At 36.3% G+C, this 27,943-nt stretch overlaps 1 protein-coding gene across 3 annotated transcripts in view; it reads right to left on the reverse strand.

Moving 5' to 3' along the window:
- Positions 1–27,943, reverse strand: part of BABAM2 (BRISC and BRCA1 A complex member 2) — a 155,302-nt gene that overhangs the window by 23,174 nt on the left and 104,185 nt on the right. For all 3 annotated transcript variants that reach the window (XM_065755098.1, XM_065755115.1, XM_065755106.1), the window contains 3 exons: positions 16,355–16,454; positions 14,714–14,784; positions 13,448–13,530 (listed from right to left, as the gene is read on the reverse strand). In XM_065755098.1, coding sequence (XP_065611170.1) covers positions 13,448–13,530; positions 14,714–14,784; positions 16,355–16,454 — 254 coding nt within the window. The remainder of the gene's footprint in view (positions 1–13,447; positions 13,531–14,713; positions 14,785–16,354; positions 16,455–27,943) is intronic.

Raw genomic sequence — 27,943 nt, forward strand, 5'->3', positions numbered from 1 at the left:
GGAACAGAGATGCCAGCACTTCCTTTGAGATCACTGCTCAAGGACTGAGATCAGAATAAGAAGGATTTCATTCTTATTGAGCTCCCTTCTACCATCCTACTAGTTCTGTCATTTTTTTCTAACCATGTCTGAATATTTCGATATGCATCAGCCAAACCACAACTCCCTTTCCCCTAAATTATCCTCCAAGCTCTACAAGTAAATGTGTTCACTGTAATTTAGTACTGAAAACTGAATGTGATATTCCAGCTGTAGTCTCAAAATAAAACAAATCACGATCACACTGTGACCTGGTGTCTGAGCTACACGTGACAACTCCCCAAGCCCTGGTGACTCAGCTCACACAGCAGCTTCCAGCAGATATTTAAACAGTAATGACATGGGCAGAGTTCTGCTAATTTAAGGGCAGATCACTGATGTAACAAAGGTTAGACTCCAAGATTACTCTGTCAAATTCCTCCTTGTAACTTGATTATTCAGTAATATCCCTGAAAAAGCATTGGCATATTGAGGCTGTCTACCAGTAAGCAAGCTCTCTCCTCCCCTCACAGATGGGAAGTGGTTGTCTCAGAAACTCAAGGACTTCACCACAGAAAGGAATACGAGGCAAAGCTCTCTGCTTTAACATGATAAATACACTCCTTCAGCTGTCACTGTTTCAACTCTGTTCCCCTACTGCACCTTTTCCTTCTCAAGCATCAACTTTTCTAAGGAAAACCACTCTGAACATTTGTGTTTTGTCACTGTGTGAAAGGAATAACTGTGTTTAGTAGCACACACAAGGAATAATTTAGACCCTACATTTAACTTTTTTTTACTTGAGAATTTCTGACTTTGTTATCTTTCCTTTGAAAACCTTTGTCTATCAATAGCATTAAATAATAAATAATAGGGTGCAAATAGCAGCATTTTTGTCCCTGACAGTTAAGATAGAAAGTTTGCACTTCAGAGAAAGCATCTGGCATTAGAAACATCATTGAAGTGGATAATCGAGACATTGCTACCATAACAGAGAAGCTTCCATTTGTTATAAGCCTTTCATTTTTATAAATGAGTATAAATCCAACAAAGGTGTCCCCAAATATAGAAGAAAATACTTTCTTCACTGATTAACCAAAAGCAGTATAGGAATGTCAAGGAATTATTCACATTGTAATCAGTTAATCATATAATCAAATTAGAATTAAAACTGTGCACTCCACATCAGGCTAATAGCAGTATTAAACGGGGCTGCAAGTTGAGCTTTGAACAATTTGACCTGCCTTTGATCTGACTGCTTTGACTACTATTCACCTAAAACTGACAAATGCTCCTTTCTTCTAACCCAAGTGTTTGTTTAATATAAGGTGTGAGCTGAGTCCAAACAAAGTTAAAAAAAAACCTGTCCCTAATTTTGGAACACAACCACACCTAAAAGACAAGTAAACAGGAAATACCCTTGAGTTGTAAAGTATTATAATGTATGTCAAGGTAGCCAGCTATTATTTCAGCAATAGGAAATAAAGGCAAGAGCTTAATTCTGGCACATTGGATGCAAGACCATTGATGCTGCAAGTTTACAAAATGCTTGGATTTACTGTTGTTTATTATATATAATAAAATAAGCAAATAACATTAATAGTCAACACCAGTAAGGTGCTTAGAAGATGAAAGGTCATATTATGCTCACAGTTGCAATGACATCTTTATGAGCTGGCACGCGCTGATAACAAAAATGTTTCTTTTTGATTTGGTCATATATACAATCTGATTCCAAATCTATGCACTAATACAAAATAAGATCCGTCCTCATGGGATATGTAATGTGGCAAAGGTAAGAGTTATCAGAATTACATCTCAGATGGACTTCAGATTTCATTCTGTAAAACGCATCGCAGTTAAAAACAACATACTACTTTGGTAAATCCATGCCCGAATGACAAAAACATGCTTTGGTTTGACATGGTAGTTACTTAAGAATTACAAAAACGTATTCATGTTGAACACAAGTACTATTTCCAAATAACAGCTGACTCACAAAGTATCCTGGTGATATGTCTGCAGAAAATAAGCAGATGACTCATGTCTGTAAATTCCTGAAAGTACCAATAGACCCTTTGCTTAGTCATCTTTTGCTTGGATGCTGGGTTCACGAGCTCTGTAAACTATAATGAGGGATCGAGCTCTTAGTAGGACTCTCTTTTTCTCTCTTCTAAACAGTGCAAATTATCTCTCTAAAAATAACTTCATCTACGTAAGTGAGTCACTTCAGCTAGCAAGCTTACACAAGTCGTGCAGTTATGCATTAGTATTTAGTTATGAAGGTAAAAATCTTGCTGTCAAACTCAGTTTTAAAATGAAAATTATGTCAGAGGAAGTCCCATTTATCCCTTCTCTCACAGAAATAGAAACATTTCCTTTGGAAAATTTAAACCATTAGCTCATTCAGGAAAGTAAAGCTTTCTAATTCAGTTTCATGCTCTAAGTAATTTAATCATAATGATTTCTTACTTTAGCTTTCCTAAGCATCGCATTATTAACATAAGAGGAGCTGAAAGAAGCAAGCAGACTGAGAAAGGAGGCAATACCACTGCAAAATACTGATTTCTTCTTTGTAAAAATTTACAGACTATTTTTCAAAAGTCAAGTTTTAGAGATCCACATTGCAGAGAAAATCACATCTTTATGAAAGCTCCACATGAGGCAGAACTCGGAGGGCTGTTTTGGGTAATTAAGCATTGAGTAAATTCTTCAGTGATTGAACCCTAATTTTCCCACACAGTTCATAAGAAAGCAAAAGAACAAGGATTTGCTTGTTGAGAATGAGTCATGTTGTAAAGAAACTTAATTACAGTTTATAAATAGTTGAAGTTGCTCTCTTTTTGAAGCAGGAGAAACTACTGAGAACTGAGAGTAATTTGCTGTTCTTGTCTTAAAATTTAATGCATACATCTATTCAAAACATAGTTATCTTAAAGCCAAAATTCCAGTGCATGAATGGCTAAAGAACTGCACAATAAAGCAGTAAGGTTTAATTGTTCACGATCTTAAAGTGCAATCATATTGAGATTTGGAACAGGTTTCTGAGTTTGTTAAGCTAAGCTTATGTCAACAACTACAGAGTAAATTAAGACAGTCTTATTAATTCTAATGGAATGTTTTCAGCATCTCATTTTACAGCTTTTTAAACAGCACATGAAATGTGGAAGGGATGCCTTGGCAAAAGTGCACTGCAGTGCAGCTATAGAGTTCCTGAAGGAAAAATGTTCAGAAAAAAAAGAAAGGCAGCTTTACCACAGTCCTCCCCTCCCTCTCTTTAAGTACTGGAGAGAACAGAAGAAAAAAAAAAATCTGTGCTTGAAATGCATACTGACCATACAAATATTTTGAAATATTTAGATGGTAATGTCTACAGAAATTTCTCCATGTACTGTTTCCCTGTTCTGGAGAAGCAGCTTATCAAACCTTTGCAAGACAGTGGGTAAATCCAGAAATGTGTTTTCACAGAAGTCAACATTTGCTCACTGAACGTTGCGTACTGTTTTAATACTTAGATGATACAGTGGTTATCTCATTAACCTTCTGGCTGCTTGAATCTGCTGCAGTTTATTGCACCTGTAATTTGTTTCACATCCATAAATGCTGGCTGATCCGGAGCTTTCTACCTCTACAAGATTTCATTGCCTGCGTAACCTTAATTCCATTTAGATTTGCTTTATGAGGCAGCCTTCAAATAGAGGATAACAAAGTATTCTTTCAAATTCTGTTCCTAGGCTGGCCAGAATTCACCAATGAGACACAATTCTCTTTCATCCCCCCCCCCCGACAGGTTTAACCCCCCTGCATTTATACACTGCCTAACAATGAAGCCTCGCTCTGATTAAATATGTACTCTTCTCATGTGACCATCTAATTGCTGTAAGATATGATGACAGTTATGTAAAATATTAACAAAATTTCTTCATGGCACCTTCGTGAGCTGAGAGGCTATTTAAAGATTCCAGATAGGTCATAAGGAATCAAGACAGGATGGTCAGTGTGCCTACTGACTGCTGAGAGCCAGCACGCGGGGCTCAACTCTTCTGAATCGTGGCAACAGGTAACACTTTGCACAGCCAAATGCAGCTCTTTCTGAACTTGAGTGCTGTACATCGGAATGAACCATTAGCAGACACGTGAAAAGTTTTGAATGATGTGATGAGAAAAAAGAAGAATACAGGAAAGATGTGCTAGAACCAAACCTCCAGAGAACACCCCACAATCGTAGCCTGATGCTATCCGTTCTCTTCCTGAAGTTCCCTGACTCACTCCTTGCTTATCATCCAACTAGGTTAGAGACTGCCTCTGCATTCAAGTATTTCTGATGAAATCAGTCATGGAAACAGGAAATAAATATCACAGGCTCCAGAACTGTCTCTTCTTAGTACATGTTCATCATCATTTTTCTTGTTCTTTTTTTGGTTCACTGAAATTCACATCCTCTCTGCTACAGCTAGCCTGGATGTTTCCTTGCAGCTCAGCTCATAATGTTGGGAGGAAGAATCTGGGGATTTGAAGAACCTGGGGATTTGAAGGAATGGCCTCAAACCATAAAGTTTCTTGAACTCAGAACTCTCCAGTTTTCACGATGTGTTAAAGTGGACAAGACCCATGTGAATCTAACACAGATACCACGCTATATTTACCACATAACAGGCTCTATTTTAAATCATTTTCTATGGTATATTTTCTGACATGACATCTTCCTATGGGAAAGCTGTTCCAGACAGTCTGTATGGAGGGAGAAAAATTCTCATCTAACTTCAAGGAAAAAACATCTAAGTTCTTTTTTTTTTTTTAAACAGGGAAATTCCAGTACTGTACCCACAGAGTAACCTGCAGAGGCTCAGTCACAAGCATTTTGGCGACTGCAGTGGCTTAGCACAAATCTCTGCAGGGGTAGAATTTCAGGCTATTCTGCCTAGTGGATGTTTCCTCGTTCCTTTTGTGCTGAAGGTCTTTAGCCTACATACTACTAGCCAAAACCAAAAGGGTCAATTTGGCTCAAAATACACAGAGAATTACAAAATACCACAGCTATCCTGTTATGGTGTCCAATGACATACTCCTACAAGAATGAGAGTAAGAATGACAAATAACATATCAATGCTATGAGTGTGGAATTTTAGGTTAACAGAGCAGAGTCATGCAAGTTGCATTTTGTTAAAGAGATCAGAGCTGTGACATCCTTGCTTGAGAAAAACAGGTTATTTGCAGGAAGATGCTATTTTGAAATCAACCTTTCAAAATTCCAAATGTAGAATGAAAAGCTGGTTAAGGAATTTTAGCTGAGGCACTTTCGGCACTTTGGGTGTGGTTGATCTCACAGCTGTTTTCAAAATAATTAAGTCTGCCATTGCTATGCAAAATATCCATATCATCAGCAAAGTGAACATTTATATAACAAATAGATTACTTCTAAGCAAAATGCTTCAAAATATGCAAGTATTATGAAAACAGAGAGATTATGGTATTTTTTTTTAACTGCATCAGTTATATATTAACTGAACGTACTGCAGTAAACAAAGATTAATACTGGTATGGGACTAGTTGTTTATGGTAATGTTTACCTGTGCAACCTGGGCTAGGGAGCTGCTTTGGCAGAGGGGTTGGACTCCATGATCTCTAGAGGACCCTTCCAGCCCCTACAGGTCTATGATTCTGTAATGGAACAAGGGCAACACTATGGATTGTGACAACTTCAGTGAATATATAAAATTCACAGCTCCTTGTTTTGTACTGGGAAATCGATCTGGCACCAATACAGTTCACTAAGAAGCCAGTCCAGTAACAGCATTTGTATAATGATTGATCCTCATAACTCAACAAAATCTTCCTGACCTTTATCAGACAGCACAGTATTCAAGAATGGGAAGGAAGTTAGGATCACAATGAGATGCTTAGAAGATAATGTTAGACAGTAATAAGAAAGAATTCAGCTTGGATAAGAAAGGAGAAAAAAATAACAGAATCACAGAATTGTAGGGGTTGGAAGGGACCTCTAGAGATCATTGAGTCCAACCCCCTGCCAAAGCAGCTCCCTAGCCCAGGTTGCACAGGTAGGCATCCAGGAGGGTCTGGAGCGTCTCTGAGAAGGAGACTCAACCACCTCTCTGTGCAGCTGTGCCACTGCTCTGTCACCCTCACCATGAAGAAGTTCCCACACATTTGTGTGGAACTTCCTATGCTTCAGTTAGTGGCCATTTCCCCTCATCCTATTGCCACGCACTGCTGAGAAGAGTGCAGCCTCGTCCCTTTGCCTCCTGCTCCTTAGATATTTATAGACGTGGATCAGCTCCTCTCTGAGAGAGAACAGACCCAGGTCTTTCAGCCTTTCCTCATAAGAGAGGGGCTCCAGACCCTTTATCATCTCTTAAAAATGCTGAGCAATCTTTTCTTTAGAACTCTTTTAATGTGTTACCTCTAACACACAAGATTGTTACTGTAAGTGCTGGCAGTAATTCTGGTGATGTTCATTGTGACATTAGGGAATGCATGAAAGAACATAATTTTTTTTTTTTTTTAATTGGACAGGAAAGATTTCCAGTTATTTTCAGTTTGGGCTAGATTTGAAATAAGAATTGGTGATTCCTTTTAGAAAATGCACAAAAGAGTATGCCCCTAATGATATATAATAACATGACATCTTTAACAGAAATGGACACCTTCAGAGTCCAAACCACAGAAATGATTATTTTTAAGTCCAGTGCTCTTAGACAGCCCTCGAATCTTTCAGAATAATGGAAACAAAAACTTGTGATGAATTAAACACTTCTAACACGTTATAGAGAATAGACTTGTTTATGTTGTGGAATTCTTTAAGACTGAAATAAATGTATCATTGAATTTTTTTAAAATGAAATATTTAACCTCTTCTTATTTAAAGAGGACTAATATTTGCTGAATCCATCTTGTGGCAATGAGAACCACAATAATAGATAAGGCACCAATGGCAACCAGATTTTTTTTTGTGATTATTATTGTTTCTATTTTCTTTTGATATAAACAGATGTTTATAAAAATAATCCAGATCTTCGTAGTAAGCAGTAGCTGTTTTTTAAAATACTCCACACTTCTTTCAAAAATACTATTTAATAAAAGCCCATAACCTTCAGCTGTTTAAATACCTTAAGCTACAACGTGCTGCAGACAAGTCCATGGAATTCTCTGTTTAGTCTTACAGAGGAACTAAGTAGCAGATCAAAGCAAGAGACTCTTCAAGCAGTTTTCACTTACGTATCTAGACCACGAAAAGGCAATGTAACTTCAAGTGTCATCTCTCACCTCAGCTGAATCATACTCTCGGACTTTTACAGCAAGACTGGGCTACCCACTAAAAATATCCCATGGAATACCTCATAATCCTATATTGAGCTCAAAGAAACAACACTTTGGCCTCACAGATCTTTTCCTACTCTAATTCCTGTAACCATGATTATTTTAATTAAGACAAAGGCTTTTTATTTTTACCTCACTAGCTTCAGCTAGTGACATCCATTTCACTTTATTTTTACTTCACATTCTCAAAGATCTTCATTCCTCCCCTTCCGTTTTTATTTCCTTTTATTGTTTCTTCTGTAACAGTTTCTATAGTAACTTCTCCAAGTGGTGATGAAATTGATGCTACTAAAAGCAGCTTCTTCTCTATGTGAATTGCATAAATGTTACACTTTAAATACAGTTGCTTTTTACTGTGCTAACAACTGCAATCTGTGGCCTTTCTTGGCCCTTTTTTCTCCTGTTCCAGGCTGGTGACCACAGCATGCTACTGTTGGAGAAAAGACGAAAACTTTTCATCTGCTTTCACAGTACATGTGCACTCCTAAATGCTGAGAAGTTCTACATTACTTTCCAACTGGACATGAAGACTTCTTAAACATTTTCCACCTGAAAAGCAGCTGTGTAAAAACATTAGCTTCTCCCACTGACATTTTGATTCTTACAAGGCTTGAAAGTCTTTCCTGTTTACAGTGCTGCCTGGGATTCAAAAGGAAACTGATTTATTTCATTTTCATTGGTGATCAGCATGCCACTATCCTGTGAGTCATGATTAACCTTTGCTGACACACGCTGTCATGTTCTTTCCTACACTGCTCCATCCAGTCTTACACCTTTCAAATCAGAACTGTTTTACCCTGCCCAGTCCAGTTGTCTTCGACTCCAGTCCCAGAAATATCCACCTCTTGAGCCTGCATTGTGAATCTCTCACCATCACCTCCAGAACTCCAATTTTTTTTATGACAGCGTGTGTATTATAAGTAAAGTTTAACTCTACAATAGAAGTTTCAAAATCACAATTCTGTTGCCAATGAAAAACCTGATTTGGTTTTCTAACAACTACAAAATAAGAATTGTGTATTAATTCAAGGAATTTTGTATCTCTAATAATTCCATGGTCTCACTTTGGTGTTTTTTTTTCTGATGGCATGTCTACTTTTGAACCCACGGAAGACCCCTATGAAACTCATGCTGATCCTCTCCTATTTGTTTTCTGCTTGCTGTCATGAGCACTTTTCATCTTGTTGTGTCTCACCCATTTCATGTAATTCACACCTTAAAGAAAATCTCCAACTGTGAATGCTGTGTGAGACAATATTAGAATCTGTGGAAACAAGACACAGACATGGAGCGAGAGGAAGAATTATCAAGAGCTATACTCAAGTCCCAGCTCTGTCAACAACTTCCTGTGACCTAATTCCTTTTTTTTTTTTTCAAAAATGGAGTATATGAAATAGGATTATATCACTTCCCTATCTCAGGCATCTCTTGTTAATAAGACTTTATTAGTTGGCTGCCACATACTTAGACATGTAGTAGTACTCTAGATAGGTATATTAGACAAGAAAAGCAATATTTCACTTTTAAGATCAGTGCAATTCTGAAAGAAGTTTTATAAAATCCCTTAGTGCATTTGTTAAAGAGGTTGTAGTTCTGGAAAAAAACGTGTCTACAGCAATACCAGTTTAGAGGTTATGTCAAATACACGTGCTTCTCACAAATTAAACACACAATCCATAACAAAGTGACCTAAAAACCCTTTGCTGCTTCACACAAGTTGTTTCTTTGTCTGCTGTCTTACCAACTTTTATGAATTGTCCTGTGACCACTCCACTTTTTTAACAGAATGAAAATACGAACCTAAATCTAGCTTATAGTGTATATAAAATGAACACAGAAAAAGACAGAATTAGAGGGAAAGAACACATCTTGTTTTCAAGCTTACTTGCCTCCATGATGAACATCTAAATACAAGAACGGTCATTCAGCTCATGTAAAAGTAGATTCCCAAGATGGAATGAAAGGAGCATGGAGATTCGAGTACTCTTAATGACCAAAATTAAATTATCAGCTTTCAATAAGATTTCAAACTAAACCTAGTTGGCAGCATCCCTTGGAAAAAAAGAATTAAAAACAAGCAAAATAAAAATGATCAGAAAAGGTCAATTACCAAATGCTACAGTGCGGTTCTGGGATTAGTCCTTGACTGTGCAGAGCTCAGGCTACCTTCCCATCATACTGTCCAATCCACAGCCCTGCAATGAATCTGCAACTTTCACTGAATTCAGTTAAACGATACATACCTCCCTGCACAGTTAATATCACAGAATGCTTTATTTACCAGATTCAAAGAAATACACACTAGTGACTGTAAGTTCCCAGATTCAGAGGAAAAAATGGTCTCATGAGAGACACTTACTGAGCAGTCAAAAAATTATTCCTAAGCACAGGACTGGAATGGCTTTTGACTTCTTCCAGGCAGTTTTACATAACTGGGATTTCATTAATCTCCAGTTTCTCATTTAAGAATGAAATGACATCCACATGCAGTTTTGGCAGACTTTGGACTTTTTTGATCAGTATTGAATTTCACATGGATGGAATCTTGAAACAGTTATTTTGTTATGCTTGACATCTTTGCTGACCCATCTTGCTCTCCTGAAACTATTGTGTATCACTGTTCTTCTCTGCCTTGGCATGTTCTCTCTTTTTTCCCCTAAGTTTTCAGAGCCTCTTTTTTCATCTATAGAACAGTGAGAATAATACAATAAATGCACTAGATAGTAAAACAGAGTACCTCATTCGACAACAATGGCTACCAAAACTCTTTGTCTTTACTTCTGAAGTTGCTTTCTGCTTACTTTCTGATGCTGTGGACAGATGTGCTAATCCAAATCCAAAGGAGGTTTATATGAGGAAACCCTAATTATTTAGCTCAGACCATCAAAACCACATAAGTTGAGCACATTTCGTGCTCAACTGCACTGGCACAAATTGTTCTGCTGACAAATGTCTGCAGATGGTAATGCATCAGAAGCTGGCATCGGTAACTTCTACCAAAACAGTGAATCCAGAGTAGGCTATTTGTTTGCAGCCTGATATAGATATAACCTTCCATAGCCCAATTAATGCTCTGGGCATTATGCTTGTTTCTCTATCCTAGGGAAAATCCTAATTTTTGATGACTTGTTGCCAATTACTGATGCATTCTCTGGTAAAGGTCACTGCAGAACAGCACAGAGAGCTAAAAGAGTGTACAAAATGCTACTTCAGTTGGTACTACTGTGGCATGAAAGCTTAATTAATCTTCTACCTTTCATTTGACCAGCACTGAGGATCTACAAGGTCACTGCCACTATTCAGCATGGAATCTCTAATCCTTTATAGTTAGCCAGGATCAGTGGCAGCAATTGTTCCCACCAACTACAGCTAAGTCTGAAATCACACACAAACTTTAGATACCAACACTGGCAGCCGCCAGTATTCTCAACCCCAAACATATTGTTCAACAAAACAAAAACTATTTAGTTTAACACTCATCTTTTTCAAGACATCTTAAACAAATAACCACTAAGACAGTCTTTCATTTAATGTCATAATCGTTCCAACTTCTGTTAATCTCTTTTGTGCTGACAATCTAAAAATCTTGTAAGATCAAAATTAATCTCTGAAAGGCCTATATACAAACTGGCTGGGAGTCCTCCTCTTAGGATCTCTTATTGCTGTGAACACAATTATGCACAGATGTAATTTGTATTTATATATGGTATACACACACAGAATGTATGTAGGAATATGCATAAAGAAACATCCATCTCCAGAAACGAATAAATAGCTGATTTATAAAAAAAGTAGAAAAAAAAAATTAGCAGTACAGTGGATGTTAACTTATAAAGCTTCATTCTGAGCCTTCCTGAAAACAGGTATCAATATCAAAAGCATTAAGCCTGATTAATGATTTCCTCTTCTATGAGCATGCATGAACTTCTCTGAACATTCATTTCTTCTGTGACATATTTGAAAGCATTTAATCAATTCTCAGAAGTAAACCACTAAAACAACCGTTCCTTTCACTGCCCTTTGATCTAATGTAACAACTTAGGCAGCTACATCAATCTAGTGATTAAGTTGGCAATTAGACAGTTCTGTGTTTTAAGGCATAGACTTTGGTACTCATTCTATAATTACTGCACAAATGTGTAGTTTCTAGCAAGAGAAATTATTTTAAGGTTATTGTGCTTTTGTACTCCAGAATTATTTTCCAGTTTCTCTGCTTTTCTTTCTTTCACTATGTTTACTCAGTAACAGTACTCATTTCTAACGTGTTTTACTTTCCTAGTTCCAAACAAGTTTGCAACTTTGAGTGAAAATATTTGCAAAAAATCAGCAAACAAAGTTGTTTCTGAAAAATTGGAATGTATCTTCTAAAGGAAATACAATCACTTTAGGGTTTATGCATCTCACAACCTCAGCAAAACCTAAAACTTTAGCCAAAATTAAGATGCCAGCAAAATTTACTATGGTTCCTTTCCTTTGATTTGCTATGGTTCTTGCTGTACACTGACCTATTTATTTTTCTCCGTATGCTTTGTCCACGTACTATAGCAAATATATAAAGTAGAACAGTTTTCATCTTACGGTTATCTCTCCCAGACATTTTATTAGACGCTTGCTAAATATTCAACCATAATATACATAGTTATGTCAGTGGTTTAGAGATGAAAGTCTACATTACTTCACTCAGGAAATGAAGTGCAGGTTTCAGGCCTTTCATTGCAATATCCTTCAGTACATGGAACATAAATGTTTTTGCAGTGAATTGTTCAGCAAGTGAGTGATGCAATGACTTACACAGCTAAGCCACTGTATGATTTCTAAGGCCACAGGGTTAATACATAGTGATAAGCTATTCAGTTATAATTGTAGCTTTCATGTCAGTTAAATTGAGCACTCTGAATATTACTTCACAGTCAAAACTTACTCTGTTATTTAAAAGAAATTTGAATTTTGATTCCCTTGAAATATAACTGCTTCAATATTTATTTAGTTATATTATCCCAAGGCAATCCCCAGCACTTTTTAACACCAAGAAGACTAATGGGGTCTAAGGAAGGCAGAAAATCTTCATGAAAATGTACATGAAGAAGAAGCATCTCAGAGAACACAACTGGCCAGTGATGGCCTGTAGTTGAAGATTAAATAAAGATTTAATAAGGACAATTTCTCCAACTTCCTCAGTTTTATTTTGTGTTTCCCCTATGTATATCATATTACTACAATAGATATTTTTAAATTTCAAGTTTGCCCTTTCTAGACCACTTCTGAACAGAATTCTTTAATGCCTAGAAATCTCAGCTGATAAAAAAGAAAGGGATAAGTGAGACTTATTTTAATGATCTCCAATAAAACAAAAGCAGAAGGATTTAACTGTGGAATGACAATCCACACTCCTTGCTTTAAAAAATCTAGGATAAATTCAGATCTCTTTTAGACATATTAGTTTTCCACATGAAAAGCTAGCCCACAAGCAAACCCAGTGTAACCTGAAATACTGCAAAGCGCAAGTGTTAACAAACAGCAGTGCTGCAGCTTCCCAGACTACACTGTAGCCATTTCAAAAGGACAAGGAGTGTATTTATGAAAAAATAAAGGATTGGATGACTGAATTTCCCCACTCCACATCTTTCATACCTGTGAATTCGACCTTGAAAGGAAAAACAATAATTTCCATTTAACATGTTTAAGACAGTAAGGAAGGCATACTTACTAATACCTACAGATTATAGATATTCCCATCTTTTATATCTTTTAATATCCCATTATAGATATTCCCATCTACAGTATTGATCTTCATTACTGACAGAGGAGTTACAAATGGGAACTCAACCTCAAGTTACCAGAAAAACTTCCCAGTGTGCTTCTGGTGTTCTGTAAAGTGAGCAGCACACTCCATCAGTGTGAATCATCTCTCCTCCAAGCATTATTGGGATTTTGTGTTTTCAAAGTGCCATGGCCATATAAAAAAATGCATAAAGCACTGGATAAAAATAGCTAAAACTTTTAAATTGTTTCCTGTAATTGTACTTTTTCCCTTTTGAACTTGTAACTTCAAGAGGATAGACACTTGTGCCTGAGGCAAAGAGTTACTCACTGTGAACAAGGAAGCAAAAATCTTTCCACATCAGCAACAGAGTGAGCTTTGTGAAGCCTTCTGCATCATATTCCACTACTCCACTATCAACAAGAAAAACAAAAAAATTAATACAATTTTAACTCAGCATCCATTCTAATACTAAACAAGAAACATGTAAATCCAGGATTACAGCCTTTGGTGGTTTTTTTGTTTGTTTGTTTGTTCAGAAGGTTCTGATGCTTGCTTTATGAATAATTACAATTCTCTAACTATATTTATGCTGTGGTACTGGAGTTTCTTACCTAGTATATAAAATATCTATTTCAGAATGAAATGAGACTTTTTAATGCATCCGTAGTACTAAATCGACAGTAAACGTACACATGTGAGTCTCCTGTATGTTATCAGAAAATCTATTAAAATTCTATTAATGGACATGTTAAAATGGAAACAGTTCAGACTGAAAAGAATTTAAATCTGAAAATTAGGAAGAGCTTATTCATATAAAAGTCACAATATAACAATATAAAAAAATAAATTTATAATGCTTGTCAGCCATCAGAGGAAGGTATTTTCTAGAAGTCTGAAACAGCAAAAGGACTACAGAAATGCCTCATGAGGATGTGGATGCCTACTGAAAAACAGCCATCTTCCTGTCTCTTGAGAGACTGGGAATTTGAAGGGCTCCCCAATATTCATGTGATTTTTTTTTAATTGCCACACAGAGGCATAAACTCCCTTCTCCCATTGAGGAAAAGCATTGGTGATCAGGTATTTGCTGTCTCGTCAGCTCCTGGACTCTTGCTCAAGTCAGAATTTGGGTAGAAAACTGAGAAGTCTACCTCTCACAGCTCCATGGCATCTCATATTATCTGCTTTGTGAATGTAAAGTCTAATAGCGCCCAGCCACAGGACATTTGAACAGCAGGAATTCAAGATAACTGAAAAAACTTTCCCTAAAGAGTCCCAGGACTGCTCCATGGAGGGAGCAGCTTGTCTCCATCCATGCCTTTACGTCAAGCAATGGTTTCTGGTTCCTGAAAACTTGGAATCATACCCTACTTTCACATCATCCCACTAGAGTCACTATTACTGAAAGACCTCCTCAAGTCCTTTCTTTATCAGCTAGCACACTCTTGATGTCATAGACAGAGAGACTATCTACACATTATTCTGTGGAAATGAGTAGACTTCATCTGGAAATCAGCTACAGAACCAAAGGCCGTGCAGATAAAATAACACCTTCCCCATCTTGCACAAAGTAATACATGTAAAAAAACTTACGTTCCAAAGTGACTCAGGAAGGCTGCGATATATTCTCTTCTCTTATGGTATCCCTGAATAACATATTGTACCTCAAAAATAAAAAAGAGAAAAAGAAATTTAAAGCTATTCAAACAGACAAACAAAAGTTAATGTTCCCGATCTGTTGTATATTCCTTGTTGAAGAAAACTTCTGAATTTGAATCCTACAATTAGCTTGCATGATTTTACTAAAGAAACCTAAAATGCTTTTAAAACAAAGAGTGGATACCAGCACAGCAAAAATCTTGTAAAGATATCTCTTCACTCATTTCAAGTAAAACTTAGTATTCCACAGTACACCAAAGCACCATTTCAATATGCACGGAAAGGAGTGAAAAACAAAAATGCCCAACCATGTATGTCTTCTTATTGATTTGAATGGGATTACTTAGCAGAATAGTATGAACAGGGCTTGACCCATAACAGAAACAATGTATATATGGCCACGTCTGGTTACTTTGAGTAGTTTCAGTATGATACAGTACATGATTCCTCATGTCCTTTGCCTTCCAGAATGAAAAATAGTACTTTAAAATATTGTCTTGGCTACAGTAATACTAGAATTCCTGGACTGGCAAATGCTTTCCTAAAGTTTTTGGAAAAGATTTAGATCTCAGCAGTGACTGTATTATCTTGTACCTCTTAAACTATTCTATTTATAAACCAAGATTTATTTCATTTCTATAAAAGATTGAAAAGATATTGAAGGTTTTGTGTGGGATCTGAGATGTTATTATGGGAAAAGGAAAACATAAGTTTGTTTAAGGGACTTTGTTTAAAAAAGGATAAAAACAGTCCTGTGTACATGCAGATGTTCAAAAGCAAGAAAAGTAATTTTAACAGAAAACCACAACAAATACAACTCTAAAGATAAATTCAACATAGTTTGAAGAACTTTTTCTAAAAGATAAAATTATTTTCCTCATTTAGACAAGGATAAAAACCACGTAGAGATACAAATGGGAAATATATAATAGGAAGATTCCATGATGTTGACTCCTAAGCTTTGTATTGAAAAATACACTTAAACAATGGAGAAGCTTTCAAAATATTGCACCCTCTCATTTTCGTTTAAACACTACACTAGCCAGAACACAATCTTCTCAGTATATGCAACCTTATATAACTATTACTGTATAAACATCCAAGTAAGCAGCTGATGCCATTCTTTTGGATGAGAAGAAAAATCTCCAAATCTCTCTCAAGCACTCAGGACCTACAATGATCATATTATGAAAACTTTGGTATCTTCTGACTGGAAAAGTAATTTGCAAGCTACCCATGTGCATTTCCTAGAAAAATAATATCCAACAGTGCTGTGTTCTATGATACAATAACATTTTTATTTTTACTTTTATTTTTTATGTCATAATAAGAAAATGCACACTAGGATCTGACCCCAAATGCACTCATTCACCTAAAAGATTAATTATATTCAATGCACTGCTTATGTACTCAACTCTATCCAAGAAGTTATTCATTGTACAGATCACCTCAAATATTCCTTACTTGAACTACCTAGCAGAAAAAAACCCAATCCCAATAAATACTGCAGTGTGTTACTGCAATACAGAATGCCATATCAGGGACAGGAAACTTGAGTTATCTTCAGTAACTTACCTTGTTTGTTAGTAACTGGCATACTTGGGGAACATAGTCGATGAGACAACCTCCACCAGGAAAGGCTGGAATGTGAAGGGCAGATGATCCTCCAAGTGCACTAGAAAGAGAAGTTAGTTTAAAAGTACATCACATGTACAGTCCCTGAGATTTTAATGTTATTTCTACAGCGGTCTCTTGCCCTTAACTTAAAGGCAAGGGGCCACAATGTGGAAATGTATTTTATTTTGTGATAATACAAAAAGTATGGAGTGATTCCATCCATTCACTGTAATTCAACACCTTTAATCAAGGATATCATTAACACAAAGTATGCTTTCATGAAATATTTTTCATTACAGTTTCTCAGCCTTTTCAATTCACATCTAAGATACCTTCCCATATACAGATAATAGGATTTTGCTGTTTGAATTACTCAAAAATCAATCTTCAGTCAAAGTAGCTAAGCATAAGTGTAATAATATGGACTGAAGAGTAATAAATGGCCAAATGCAAATGTCACCCATGCCACTCATTCCAGTTTTGGTCCTCCCTGAAAAAATGTTACCTACTAGACCAAATCTAGTGATCACCAAATGTCTAGTAACATGAGGAGATGCTGAAAGAAATGGGTTTTCTCAGCCTTACAAGAGGGTTGAGGGAGAGAGGGTATCTAAGAGGGCAGTCGAAGGCCTACTGTTATTGAAGGCATACTGATATTGAAGACATATTGATGCATTCAAGTATCTAGTGGAAAAATAAAGAGAAGTCTGAGAAATAATCTTCTCAGAAGTACACAGTGATAGCATGAAATGCAGTGGAGATATGCTATAACAAAGGAAGTTCTGGTTAGCTGTTAGGAAATAACCAAAGAATACAAGAGGGGTCCAGGAGGCCTGGGGACTCCCTGTTTTTAAAGCACTCAAAACTCAGCTGACCAACTGGCTGCTCGTGTTGATGAGGACTACTTCAGTGAGGAAAGATTTTTATTTAAATTAGGCTGTATAAGGCAACAACCAGCTACATTCCATGCTCCTCCTCTCTTTCAGCAGTTTTGACCTAAGATTTTCTTATAGACTTTCACCAATCAAAACAGATATGAATTTCCATTGCACACTTTGCCTTCCATCATGCACTAGACATCCAGAATCTTGTTGGGTACAATTAAAAAGCTTCAAAACTTAAATTACTTTGTGACCTTCTTGTTTACATATTGCTACCATGAAAGATTAAATTGCTAGGAAACAAGGACCGTCTCGGCAAAACAAGGCTCTTGCTCTCCACTGGGACCTGCCCTTGTATTTTCCTCAGTACTCGATAACGTATCACTTTGCTAGGTATAAAGGTCAGCAATCATACACCCCTTTGAAGGAACAGAGCCTAAATAAATAAAAAAACAGACTTGTAATGAGGTATATGGAAATCTGCTACTCAGGCAAAACAGTCTGGGTTCAGCAGACTGCTCACCACATGGAACTGTTCTGCAGGTCTGGATTTTGCATATGTAAACATGAAAGAAAGCTTTGAGAACACTAAAGCTACATTAAAAAAAAAACAAAAAACAAAAACAAAACAAAAAAAAAACAGAACACACTTTTCTAGCAGAAGTTATGATTTGAATTATTATTTTTTAAATTCATTTTCCTTACTGCTATCCACTTACTGGAAGTATTCACATGGGAATGCAATTTTGGTACACGTGAATGTAAAAAAAACCCACTAAAGCATGACTATTAGATCATTAATAAATTGTAGCACCTCTGAAATGCATGCTTGCTCTTAGGACGCTGAAAGCATCCCGAGTCCATCAGTCCTTAATACTGGAGAATGAAAGACTTGTCCTTCCTGACCAGTGGCTGTGAACCTTACTTTAAGACACTAGAATTATGTGAGTCCACAGAAGACTCCAATCACATACAGAGCAAATAGTACTGTCCATTTTGCACCCTGCCTTGCCTCATTTGTAAACACGTCCAAGTTCCTGCTCTGAACCAAGATTCCATTAGAAATGCCCATATGACTACAGAAGAAATTACAGGCTCCTCCCTTCATTACAATAGCAGTTATGAAATTACTAGTAATTGCTATCAGACTTAAACGGAAATAAATTTCCAATTCCTCATTACCAGCTTCCAATACATCTCTCAGAGTCAATTACTACGGTTTATGATTAGGGGCTTCCCATTTTACACATATATTCTGAAAGTAGTCAATTTATATACTTTTTTTTTTTAATATATATAACCAATCCTCTAATGAAAAACAGACTGACACAAGGTGTGGCTTCTGAGAGAGAGAAAGAAGACTGGAATTTACACAGAAAGAAGGCTGGAATTTCTAGTATAATTATCCTCTGAAAACAAAATAAAGCAGTACAAAATGTAATATATGTTCTGTAGAAATAATTACAGGTAGGGAAAATTAGGAGCGGACGGACATCTTTGTTCTGTTGGGTCAGAGACTTTACTTATTAAATATTTTAATATAATACTGCATTTGCACATAATCTTTCCTTTTGAAAACCTCAGAACTTTCTATAAACATTCAATAACACAAAAGGAAACTACTGCCCAGAGCTGGATTTGACTATGCCATTCTATGTCTCTGCCATGTCAAAGGGGCACACTTCCAGCACCTTATAAGCACAAAACACAGCAAGAAGCTATCCTTCCTTTGACCCTATAATAAGCGTGCATCTGAAGAAAGAAAGAAATGATATAATGTCAAAATAAAAAAGCACATGTAAAAAGTGCAAGGAAATGCATAAAAAGAAGAAAATCGGGAAAGGAAATTTCATAGAATGGCTTGGATTGGAAGGGACGTTAAAGCTCATGTAGTTCCAGTCCCCTGTCATGAGCAGGGCTGACCCTCACCAGCTCAGGCTGCCCAGGGTCCCATTCAAACTGGCCTTGACACCTCCAGGGATAGAAACTTACCTGGGCAACCTGTGCCAGTGTCTCACCACTCTCTGAGTAAAGAATTTCTTCCCAACTTCTAATCTATATCTTTCCTCTTTTCATTTAAAGCCATTCCTCATAGCCTTCTCTACTCCATGCTGAACAAGCCCAGCTCCCTCAGCCTATCTTTGTAGAAGAGTCCTCTGATCATGCTCCTGGTCCTCCTCTGGACCCACTCAAACAGCTCTATGTCTTTCTTATGCTGGGGGCCCCAGACCTGGATGCAGTACTCCATGTGGGGTCTCACAAGGCAGAGCAGAGGGGGACAGAATCTAATGCTTTATAATATCCCTCAAAGCCTAGTTAAAAGAAAGAGTTTAAGAAAAAATGCTGTTTGAAGTCTAGTAGAATCTAGGAAATTGTTTGCCTTGAGATTTCACCAGTGCACGCTGAAGATTCCTGCAGTTCAGAACTACTTTCTATTTAGCAGAGCCCCTTAAAGGATAAATTTTACATAGTTTTGTTTGTATTTAAGCTTTCTTGTTGGTATAATTGTTATACACCCCTCACAAACACAACACAGAAATAAAAACAGCTATAGCCATCACACTACCAAGTTTCATAATATTCATTTTGTCAAGAAGACAAAAAAAAATCAGAAAAAAAACTGCTTTTAAACAGATTAATTTTGCTCCTACTGCTGCTGGAGTAAGGCTAGTTTCAGAACAACCAATCAGAATTATGTTTGATTTTTAAACTTCTTTTTTTCCAGTAGACTGCTTTTTTTAATAACCAGAATTCTAAAAGATTCCGATAGCGATTTTCTGTAATCTATTATCATTTTGAAACAACTGTCTTAGTGGATGCTATTTTATTAGGACTGGTACCGGATGAAGATAAATACATGGTAGATCCACCTATCTATGAGATAAGAATGTATGAACATGTTAGAAGGCAAAGACTAAGATCTGTTGGCCTCATCATTTTATTCATTTACTGTTACACTAAAACTGCTCAGCCCTGCAAACCAATCTGTTACATCTGTTTTTAAGATAGACTAGAGTCCCCGTTGCAGCAAGTTTGTGCTTTCTTGGGTTTATACAGTGTCACATGCAATGGGATTCTGATCCAATTTTAGTGAATTAAACTGGATTTTGTGATGGACTCCATAATGAATTCAACAAGAGCAGCAGTCAGCCTGCATTAATAGCAGTTTTGTTCTGTGACACACTGAAGTACAAGTGCAGACAGCGTAGCTGGAGTATGTTTACATTTCTGCTGTTGACTGGTGCATTCCAAGTGACTCGCTCTGTCTGTCTCTCAATGGATCTATTTATTCAAGCCAGTATTTAAAATAAAAAATTCTTTCCCATTTCTTGATAGCTTGTAATTATATTAAACTGTATTCCTCAAGAACTAATCTTGAAAAAAGACAGCATTATTTCATAGGTTTACAGAAGTGATTGCTGCTTCACCAGAGTATTTAGCTGTACAGAACCAATTAGTTCCCCCTCCTTACAAATATCACTTCACCAGGGAAGATGAGGAATGTTTCTAAGTCTCAAACTTTGCTAGGCAAAGTAGCATTAAAGGCACATTGGAAGATGAGCCTAGCCCCTTCCCTAACCCATTCCCTTCCTTTCAACTTCCCCTTGGGTCTGTAAAGTTTCCCCTAAAGGCCTTTCCTTCACCTCATTTTCTCTTTGTAATCCATTCTGATGACCCTTTTCTTGGAACAGAACAATGCACACAAACATTTCTCTCCATCACTGGGACATTTTGATCTGAGTCCGAAAATGAGATTTCAGATGACTCTCTACATCTTGTAGGGTCTGGCAAGAATACCAGGATCACAGTCTGAGGGTTATATGCTAACACACATTATGGTGCTGCAGACAAGCACCTATATATATGTGTATATATATAAAAAAATATATATATATAATAACTGCATATATTTTGCCCTAATGGCTTTTATCTTTTACCCTTTCCCATCTCCAAAGTTCCATAAGCTTTTCTTTCAAAGAAATATCACCATCAAAAGAACATCTAAGGAAATTTCTCAGGCTCTGAGAAGATAGCCTGCACAATGACATTTATTTTTAATCTAAAAGAGGAAAGAGTAAAACCCATCAATTTCTGAAGGAAGTCCAGCACTGTAAGAAGAATTATACTTATTCCTGTATACATTGTGAATATATTATTTCAATGGCTGTGAATCATGCAGTTGAAGATTTGTCTAACTTTGAAAATATAAATACACAAAAAAATTGCCTCTGTAGAGAGAGACATTTTATATTGCTTGAAAAAACAAAGAGCTTTTCTCTCAGTGTTGCCAATGTTAAAACACATCATATCTGCTTAGTAGAGATGGAAGGTAGACTTTAGACTCTATGGACTATAGCCCTTTATTTCACCAGGATACACCCTTGTTAACTCTCCGTAAGTTTTCATCTGACTTATTCTGAAACTGAAGCATATTTTAGACCTACACAAACATTTATTATTCATGATGGGCATAAGCAAGAATAGCCTGAAGCATGTGGAAAGAAATTCCCTTCTTTTTGCTCTTTTTTCCTGTTTTAAGACACTTATGTTATGGGCTTTGATCTTCTTCCCTGTTCTCTTTCTCCTTTGTTGCTTAAGTAAATAGTTCACTTTTTTTCTCCTCTCCTTTCTTTTGCAGTTTCATCATTTTAGTGCATTACACCATTTGGCACAGGAGATGCAAGGAACCACATCAAATAAAAGCACGTGACCACAAAAGCCTGAAGAACCATGATCCCAGATTCACTGTAAGTTTACCATTCTTCAGACTTGCTCGACCATCAAATCCTCCCTATCACATTAACAACATACTGCTTTGCAGGAGCTGTGGAATAATGCTTCAATCAGCAATACAGTGCTTAAAAATAAAGTAACAGAACATTACTGTACATCCTGTTACTGAGAAATCAGTCAGTCTAGGTTTGTGACAGTGCTTTCTCCTCTTTCTGGTAACACTCAACGTAAAGCAAACATAATTTACATATTATTTGTCAGCATTAGTAATCAGATCTACTACAAGGCAAAGCATAGCCCTCCAAAAAATTCCTATTCTATTTCAGAGGCACAATTTGCTGACCTAAAATACCTCTATTTTTACATGAATACAGGAACAATTTTTACTTACAATTATTTCTACATCAGCCTAGATGAAATGGAAATGTATGTTTCTACCTAACACATACAATCTGAGATATTGATGTTATGGAGAACAAAAAGAACCAGAATAACAATCACAAATAGAGGCAAAACTCTGACAAACCTACTTATTTGGAGAAAGAGTCTTGACCAACAGGCCACAGGTCTGACCATTACAGCCAAAAGAATAATACCATCTTTCTCTCCTTGACCTAAAGGTTTAGGGTAAATATTTCTGAGCTCCTTCTGATTGGTGACTGGAAAAAAAAACCCCATGAAATAATCACTTCAAAGAAGTGAAAACTCAAGGCAAAATCTATTGTAGCTTCACAGACTGTGCAGAAGACTGCATGGAACTCATTCTGAGCTCTACTTGCACCTCTTTTGCTGACTTTGTGTGTTCTAGCAAGTCATTGCAACCATTCTGCTTACCCACCTATAATGATAAGATGCATACACTAAGTACATTAAGGTTTCATAATCTTCACTGAATAGTATAAAAGCTGTCATCTGCAAGTGCTAATGAATAGTGCTTTGTTTAGTATTCTGCTGTAGGTAAGATCATTAAAAAAAAACAGTCTTCTATAACGCACTTTTTCATTTGACTCAAGTTGGCTATACCAACAAAATATTTACATAAACTGCACAGAGTCTGGGTTCTTGTAAATTTTCATTCATCAGATTTACACACAAACTCTACCTCCAAACAGAAACTTCAGGAGAAGACCAAGTGAATGCAACAGAAAGGCTTCAGTGTCTGCAGTGGTTTAAAATATGAGTTAATTTAACTTATACCAATCTGTAAAGCAGTGTCCAATATAAAAATCCACGCTGACAATATAAAGAGACAAGAATAAAAGCAGTGTACTCAAAACCAATTAAAAGTATTAAAGAAATCCTTTGTGCTTAATAAATGAAATTATTTTTCATAATACAAAATGTATTACAGAATCCATGAAAAAGAGAATGTGAGCAGTCCCACAGACTATAACAAGAGTGTGCTTGTCTGTTCTCACTAATTCTGACAAATGCTGCTTTTGTGTTGAAACTTATGACACTTATGCCCCCCTCAGTTTTTCTACAAAAAATCCCAGCAAGGTATATTACAAATTTAATACGCTTAGTCACTCAGAGCAGCTTGGTTTTGGAAAGGTTACAAGTAAGAACGAGATATTCATAACAAATAACGTAAGAACTGAATTTAAAGGTGCTCATGATCTCAGACAGGGCTTTTCGTTGTGTTTGCAGAAGGCATTAGTTACCAATATTAATTTCCATCAGCATGGTATTAATTAAGGAAAACAGTTATAAGAACACCTAAAAAAGTTGCTGGAAGGCTCACGGTTTGAACAGGAAGGCCTGGTTCCTGTCCTAGGGGACGTGCACAGTCTAGCAACCTGCACAGCACAATGAGGAACCAGGTAGCAGGGATTGAATGACGGGGAAGGAGGAACACGGGCTGCGGTAAGGGGACCTCAATGTTGATAATGGGGGAATACTACTAATTTCTAGAGCATTTTGCAAATTTCTTAAAGGTATCTTGGCAGTGAACTAAAAAAAATTTCAGTAAGAAGTGAAGAAATTTTTTTAAGGAGAATTAAATGCAAATAGCCAATAGCTCCCCTTCCTACCCCTTCCCCACCTCAAACCAAAAAAAAAAAAGAAAACGAAAAAAACTTTCAGAAAAAGTTAAAGAAGTTGTTGGAAGAAAACAGAAGCAGTGCAAATATCACTCATTGAACAACAACAAAAAAAAAGACAGATAAGATAAGAACCTTGGCAGATAAGAAAATAAAGAGAACACTATGCAGTCCTATGGAAGAAAAAATAAAAGAAGTTAAGAAAGCAGCAAGCAAAGTCTAAAGGAACGATTCAAGACATCAGGAGAAAGACACTGTAGCCTAACCTACTGTGATTGTGTTCAGCTTGGGTCTGAGGGACAACAAGTGTGAAAAGGGCTGGAAACGTGCCACACTAAGGTAGAACAAGATTTTGGCTTTAAAAAAAACAAAGGCAGATTTTAGCCCACTTACAATAATTTCCCATCCTGCACTGATTTGAAATTGTTCAAAATGCTCTACTATTTCTCTTTAACATGGACTATGAGGGAATAATGAGTCGAATCTGAAAATTTATTTTTGAATTACCCATTCTTCAGTAGTATATTTTTAAGTGACTTGTTCTGCACATACTATATACACCACTGTAACTGTGAGTATACTGACGATCTAGGCAGCAATTAAAAAAAATACTGAATGCTGACTCTTTAGTTTTAACAGAAAAAATGTTTTAAATTCCTATCTCAAACTAACTAAAAATGGCTTACATGTAGCAAGAAGATAGCTGGGAACTGTAAACTTTTGCACAAACAGGGAAAAAAAAAAAGACCAGAGTACTGGTACGCAGTGAGCAGTGCTCTCAGCTGGAACAGTAGGACTCAACAAATTAATGAAAGGATTGAAGATTTATTTATGGTGAGGATCACTGGAAATTCCTCTGCACTGAAGCATGGGTGGTATGTTACACAATGCTTGTCATTGTTTAAGATACTGATCTGCTGTTTTATAATCCACTCTGCTTTAGTGATGAAGATCTCCCAAACAATCCCATTGAACAGAATATTTATCACAAACGTGTGTATCTTCCAACTACCCATAAAACAAATGATATAAACGAATAACAATTTTAAGATGGGTATCGGTTACATTTATGAACATGTTCCCTATACTATCATTCATTGGTTTTTGGGCCTGCGCTCAGTAACACTGAGCACATGTATTATGTTTCACTATATTATGACTGCCCACATGGCAGGTGTTTCTCTAGCACTTACCAAAAGACCATCTAATCATCAGTGTCTTTACCATGAAGCAGAAAAATGAGTCAAAAGTATACCATCCATTTCCTTTCTTACCAACTTATCTCACCTTTTTTCTGAAGAATATTCATTTCCTCTAACTTGCAGCCTTTCTATGTTTCATGACTGTACTTGCTCACACTGTTCCTTATTTTATGTTCCCTAATCTATTAGTCCAATTACAGTAATTATCTTTTATTGTTAATCTTTTCCAGATATTGCTTAATGCCTAATGCTTTCAGGGACGCAACCATTTTGTAAACATGCTATTTTTCTGCCTCTCTACTACAACAGAGATGTGTTTTTCTGCCTCTCTTGCTAAAATAATGCTATGTGTAGATTTAAACATATTAACAAAGCTTATGGGCCTCTTCAATCTGCAGAAACATTTAGTGTAGGCAACGTCCTGTCCCTTGCATCATCAGCACTGCATTTGATTAGCTTTGATGAAGAACAAGAAAGGCAAAGTACTGAAAGGATAGGAAATCTTGCAGAAAATTCTCAGAAATGAAATGAGAGCAACATGCTGGAAAACCTCTGGATATGAAGTTGAGCATTTGGGTCATCTCTAAGAATGCCTGAGGGAGGCAGAAAGTTAGAGGGGAAAAATGTTTCTCTTTCGTACATCTGGCTTCTGATGCTGATTTCCATGTGTACACAGCACGATTAAGGGGCATTCTTGCTCAGATCTTGAAATTGGCTTTATCTTATGTTCACAAATGATGTGGAATGCTACATGTCTGGTCTGGTGCTCCAGCTACATTCTCCAAGGGGCCTAGTGAATTCAGGTTTTATGTAAGCCAAATACATTCACATGTGGACGCAAGGCCAGAGAACATAAGTTTTTCATGTAAACACAGCCACTGTGGTTTGACAAACTAACAAGAACCATGTTAAACCCTTATTCATTTAACAAGATGATACGAATCTGCTTGGATGGTTTTTACAACTCCTTTCAGAATCTTTACCACAGGCATTTGTGTAAGTGTGTTTTGCTCCTATGAACATAAATAATTCAATATTCATTGTAACATACTCTCTTCCAAACAGAGGGAAGCAGGACTACACATCTCATAACATAAAGGTAGCCTCTGGTAGGTGGGAAGGCTGGGAAGAATTGTCAGTAGCAGATGTTTGCAGTTTTAAACTCCAGTTTACATCAGATGTAACAAGGGCTCCTTCTGGAACAAGACAGATGTGGATCTACTTTAAAAACAAAAAAGGCAAAAAAAGAAAAAGCGAAGGTCTTTGTTGCATTAAAATCAAAATAGGGAACACATTCAAACTGGAAAACACCATTTGCAACTTAGAACTCTACTTTTTGTTTTCATTGATGTCTCTCTTTAGTTCATGGAGCAACTTAATTAATGTAGATACCAAGACAAAGGCTGGAGTGAAAATACTTTTCACAGAGATTCCGCTCTTACTAGTATAGATTATGAGTTCATATAGTGTACATATATACATAAATCAACTCTGAAGCAAATATATACACTTGCATCCCATAAACTTCCTTTAACACATACTCTCTTTCCCTTAGAACTGGAAATACTTATATAGTCACTGAAAGACAAAAATTCCAACTTTACATTTGTATACCTTCACATCTTTTAAGGGTTTCATTAACATTACATAATGTATAAGGGCTTGAGTGCCATCCCAAGCTGAGTGCTTAGATAATGAGTTGCCTGATCTGTGTCTTAAAGAAGATGTATTTACGATTAAATACAGAATGCTTTGAAAAAAATTAGCCTTTTTAGGAGAAGAATGACTTTTCAGAAAATTTCTCGGATTTAAAACCATTTACAATCTGTTTTTCAATAAGAATGAAGATCTTAGGATTCTACATCTAGAATAGCTTACTATTTATTTTTTTAATTATATTACAACTGTGGAGTCCTATGTCTACTTACAAAACAGTTCAAATCAAATATTGTTATATTGCCTTAACCATTAGTCAAGGAAGCTTTCAATGGAAATGGAAAAGAGTATAACACAAAATAGCACAAACCTAGTTATCCATTTCCCTTATACTGAAGAAAAAAAAACAGAACACAATTTCTGTTTCCTTTCCTAACAAATTTTTCCCCCTTTTCCCCTTTTCAAAGATCAAAACAGAAGTATTTTTCATATCTGGTACTAAACACATCAGCTAAGTCATTTTAAAACCAGAACTCCTGTGAATACTCTCCAAAGTAACTAAAGAAGTTAAAATAAGCTATTGAATGAGGCACATTCTATGAGCTAAATGGATCACAAGAGATGAAAACTACATCAGAAAAAATAACTTTCTGTCAATGGTGGCTTATTTCCAAGTAAAAGATCTAGCACTGGTTAACAGAAATTTATTTTTCAAATAAATTATGTAACAGACCACATTATCTTCATTTTTCATTTGCTCCAACTTTTTGACACATAACAATGTAATATTATTATACTGAGATGTCTAGATGATAGTCTGATAATCACTCACTCAATCTGATGAAGACTATGATGTCTTTTTTAAACTCAGAATTGTCTGCAATGATCTCCTAAAAATATTAGCTTTTCATTAAGTAGAGTTAAACGAACCATAACATAATTCTTTCTTGCTTCAAACAAATTATTTAGCACTCTTTCTCCCATTATAAAAGATACGAAACTAAAAAAAATATTAAATCATAGTTTTGGCTG

This window comes from Cyrtonyx montezumae, unplaced genomic scaffold (genome assembly GCF_038088225.1).
Source record: "Cyrtonyx montezumae isolate F1298 unplaced genomic scaffold, pur_monq_1.0 scaffold_0, whole genome shotgun sequence".
Lineage (NCBI taxonomy): Eukaryota > Metazoa > Chordata > Aves > Galliformes > Odontophoridae > Cyrtonyx > Cyrtonyx montezumae.